Source organism: Crocuta crocuta, unplaced genomic scaffold (assembly GCF_008692635.1).
Source record: "Crocuta crocuta isolate KB4526 unplaced genomic scaffold, BGI_CrCroc_1.0 scaffold650, whole genome shotgun sequence".
Taxonomy (NCBI): Eukaryota; Metazoa; Chordata; class Mammalia; order Carnivora; family Hyaenidae; genus Crocuta; species Crocuta crocuta.
The window spans coordinates 747,483-751,681 of record NW_027532882.1 but is presented as its reverse complement, the minus strand read 5'-3'; the positions used below and the strand labels follow the sequence as shown (position 1 = coordinate 751,681).

Sequence of the window (4,199 nt, the reverse complement as noted above, 5' to 3'; positions counted from 1 at the left end):
CGGGGGGTGGCCCCAGAGGGGTGGGCCCCGTGCAGAGGCCGTCCTGATGCAGGGGTGTGGTCTACGGGGTGGGCAGGTGCATAGAGAGGTAGGGCCCTGGGTTGGGGCCTGTGGAGAGGTGGGGCCGTGTGAGGGGCGGGACCTGTTGATGGACAGGGATGAAACCTTCGGAGACGGCCAGTAGGATGGATGAAGCGGGTCCCTAAGGTGCTGCCGAGGACCCTGCGGGTGTCCCAGCCCTGGCCTCTTCCTTCCTTTCCCCCCCTGCCCCGCAGGACTTGGCCATGGGCTCCGATGCCGAGGGTGAGAAGATCAAGGACGCCATGAAGCTGATCGTGCCCGTGCTGCTGGACGCCGCGGTGCCAGCCTATGACAAGATCCGGGTCCTGTTGCTGTACATCCTTCTCCGGAACGGTGGGTGGGGACGGCCTCTGGATACCCCCGCTCGCTGGGGTCTGCAATGATCATGGGATTCTCTCTACCCTATCATTTCCTTGACCTTGGGCCGCTTCCACTCCCCAAGCACACGGACCCCACAGATACGCCTCTCGGCCCTGGGAACCCCCCTCCATTGACCTGGGGGAACTTTCATCGACACGAAGGCTCCATTGACACAGAGACCCCCAAATCTATGACTCCTCCAAACTTAGCCCCCTCAACGAATTCCAGAGCTTCCCCCGTCTCTCCCCTCTGGAGTCTCCATCCAGAATTCGGGGATCCTCTTAGCACCCGCCCGAGTGGCTCCCTTGNGGGTGAGTGAGGAGAATCTGGCCAAGCTGATCCAGCATGCCAACGTGCAGGCACACAGCAGCCTCATCCGGAACCTGGAGCTGCTGGGAGGCACGGTCACCAACCCCGGGGTATGCTGGGAGCAGCCCGTGGGTCAGAGACCCGGCGGAAGGCACATGTGGGCGTAGGGAGGGTGCCCTTGGGTCACATGATAAGCAGGGTGGCGAGGTGTAGTCAGCCGTGGTCCTGGCGATGGGGTGGGGTGGGGGTGTGGCCTGAGGCCCCGCTGGGCAGAAAGCAAGGTCACGAGCATTGGGATCAGGGCACACGGTCGACCCTGGGCTCCTGGAGGTCTTGGATGGCCTCCCACCCAAAACACACACTCAGCAGTCTCCTGTCTCAGCCGCTCCGGCCTCCCTCTCGCCCTCTGTGTCCCACTTCCCCTGACCCTGCCTCCGCTGCTGGGGCGGCCCTCATGTCCCCCTCACCTGTCCCTCATCTCTCTCCCAGCCCCTGTCTATCGCCCTGTCTCCCACCTCCCAGCCCCCCTGTTTTCTCTATGCGTTTCCACCTTCCTCTCCTTGCCCTGGTCTTTCTCTCTGCCCCATCGCTGGGTCTCATTTCTCTCCGTCTCATTTTTTTCTCTCCTCTGCCTCTCCCGTCTTCTTCCCTCTTTCTCCGTCTCCCCCTCCCTGCCCCTTCCTCTCTCTTTCTTCCCTCCATGTCTCTGCTCCTCTGTGCCATTTCTGCAATCTTTTTCTAAAACCCTCTCCCCAAGCTGGACGAGCCCCCAGCCCCATGTGTGACCCTCCTCCCTCTCCCCCATCCTCCGTCCCACCCGCCCGCCTGTAGGGCTCTGGGACCTCAAGTCGGCTAGAGCGGAGGGAGCGCTTGGAGGCCACCTATCAGTTATCCCGCTGGACCCCAGTCATCAAGNCCCCCCCCGCCCCCCCCCCCCCAAGGCTCTGCCCTGCATCAGGCTGTAGCTCAGTTCTCTTCATGTCACGGTGCTAAGCCTCAGGGCTTAAGGGAAAATCCCTCATTATGGGCATCCCTCCGGCATCCGATCTGCGCCGCCGAGGGGTGTCCCAAGCCTACATCCAAATAATTGGGACCAGAGGGGCGCCTCGTTGGGGAGCCTTGTTTCCTGTCCAACCACTGGCTCCTTCCTCTGTCCCCTTCTGCTCTCTTCCCCTGCTCCCCTTCACCCTCCCCACCGTCCGCCCCTGCCCATTCTGGGGGCACAAAACAGCAAGGGCAACACACCCAGGGGAGGGGGCTCCAGACCCCAGGCCACGCCCCCTGAGGCTCCTCTCCGAAGCCTCCCTCTGTGGCCCCCAGGACGCCGTGGAGGACCGGCTAGACAGAAAGCTGTGGCCCTTTGTGTCTGACCCTGCCCCCACATCCAGCTCCCAGGCTGCGGTCAGGTGAGGGTCCCAGGGGACACCCCCGCCCCCTGCCATTAGGTGAGGGCTGTGAGGGTGGGCGGAGCATCTCCTGCCTAGAGACTGATCTCTGCCCTCCACCCCCCTGCACAGTGCCCGCTTCGGCCACTGGCACAAGAACAAGGCTGGTGTGGAGGCGCGGGCGGGGCCCCGGCTCATCGTCTATGTCATGGGCGGCGTGGCCATGTCGGAGATGAGGGCCGCCTATGAGGTGACCAGGGCCACTGATGGCAAGTGGGAGGTGCTCATTGGTGAGTAGCTGGGACTGGGTCCCTGGGTGTTGGGGGTGGACTCCTAGATGCTTTGGGGTTTGCCAGTTGGGTCCCCAAAGCCCGGAGCCCATGCAGGACTTGAATCTGCCTGTCTCCCGAGTTTCCTGGGGGGCTGGTGCCGGGGCTGGGGTTCCCAGGGAAGGGGTCCCCTGGGGGGTAGACCCCTGGGTTTCTAAGAACTCCTGAGTCCTCGGAGTCAGAGCCTGCCGTCCCAAGGACCTCGGCTGGGGGTCCTGAGACAGTGCCCCTCCCCAACCCTCCCTTACCGTCCAGGCTCCTCGCACATCCTCACCCCAACCCGCTTTCTGGATGACCTCAAGACGCTGGACCAGAAGCTGGAAGACATTGCCCTGCCCTGACCCGCTCCCCCTCCCCTTCCAGATAAATAAAGGCCTCCCTTCTCTCTGCCGGCCAGCACCCCCCTCGCCTTCTTTCTGAGGGAGCTGTACCGGGCCGGCCTCCAGTGGGCCCGCCTCCCTGACCTCTGACCTGGGTCTCAGGACCCACTCATGCTGCCAGGCTGCATCTTAAGCCGAGGAGAAGAGGTTAAAAATTAGGTTTGGTTTGAACACCGGCTGCTTGGCCGACTTCCTGGCTTCTCCATGCTTCCAACAGTCAGGGCCAGTAATGGAGCTTTGCAGAGGAGGTAAGAGATGGTGGCAGAAAGCTGATGGCATGACAGCGTGACAGCTGGCACTAGAGTCATCTTGGCTGCTCTGATGGGACTCTTAGTGTTACTAAGCAGACTGGACCCTGGATGCCGCCCCCCCCCCCCCCCAGGCACTGTCCTCATGGGACCTGGAGCCAAACCAGTGCCCGGGGGCAGAGTCAGCCATGCCCGCTTCCCACCCCAGAGAGTTAGAACGCTGCTGCTTAAGCTCCTCCCCCCCAGGCTGTTCAGAGGGCACACGAGGCAAGTCTGGAGGCCGGAAGTCCAAGATCAAGGTGTCAGCTGCGGCCTCTCACCTTGGCAAGTAGATGCCCAGATGCCACTTCTCCCTGTGTCCTCACATCCCCGTCTGTCTGTCATTGTCCCGACCTCTTACAAGCACACCAGTCGTACTGGGTTACGGCCCACCCTAATGACCTCATTTTCACCCAGTCATCCTGTAAAAAGACTGTCTCCAAATACAGTCACATTCTGGGGTCCTGGGGGTTAGGACTTCAGCATGAATTTTGGGCAGATACAATTCAGCCCTAACACTCAGCTGAAAGGAGAAACGGGTCTTACAGCGTGAAGAAGGCACAGGATGACTGTTCTCTCTGGGGCACAAGATGCAGAGCCGGCGCTTGGCAAGCAGAGGGGGCTGTGGGAGCCCAGGGGTACCCTAATGCACCCGGTCTGGGGGCAGTCAAGAAAGGCTTCCTGGAGGAAGGGGATGTCTGAATTGAGAATGGAAGGAGTCAGGGGCACCTGGGTGGCTCAATCGGTTCAGTGTCTGACTTCGGCTCAGGTCGTGATCTTGAGGTTCGTGGGTTTGAACCCCGCATCGGGCTCCCTGCTGTCAGTGCAGAGCCTGCTTCGGATCCTCTGTCTCCCTCTCTCTCTGCCCCTCCCCCGCTCACACTCTCAAAAATAACATTAAAAAAAAGGAGGGAGGGCACCGTGGACGCAAAGGCAAGAGAGTGAGATGGAGCAAAAAGACATTAAGGGGTAATCAGATTTGAGCCACGTGGGGCCTCTGTGGGCCCGCATCTAGTGCTGGCGAGGGGGTTCTGCCGGGAGGGGTGCCAGGGGAGGGGGCCTGGGTGG

The 4,199-nt window shown here is 61.6% G+C and overlaps 1 protein-coding gene across 1 annotated transcript in view; it reads left to right on the top strand.

Moving 5' to 3' along the window:
- The window catches only part of STXBP2 (syntaxin binding protein 2), a 7,112-nt gene extending 4,249 nt beyond the window's left edge, over nt 1–2,863 (top strand). The window contains exons 13-19 of the mRNA XM_077745732.1: nt 53–68; nt 219–414; nt 751–860; nt 1,582–1,675; nt 2,069–2,156; nt 2,268–2,425; nt 2,720–2,863. Coding sequence (XP_077601858.1) covers nt 53–68; nt 219–414; nt 751–860; nt 1,582–1,675; nt 2,069–2,156; nt 2,268–2,425; nt 2,720–2,805 — 748 coding nt within the window. The 3' untranslated portion in view covers nt 2,806–2,863. The remainder of the gene's footprint in view (nt 1–52; nt 69–218; nt 415–750; nt 861–1,581; nt 1,676–2,068; nt 2,157–2,267; nt 2,426–2,719) is intronic.
- Nucleotides 2,864–4,199: the final 1,336 nt, after the last annotated feature.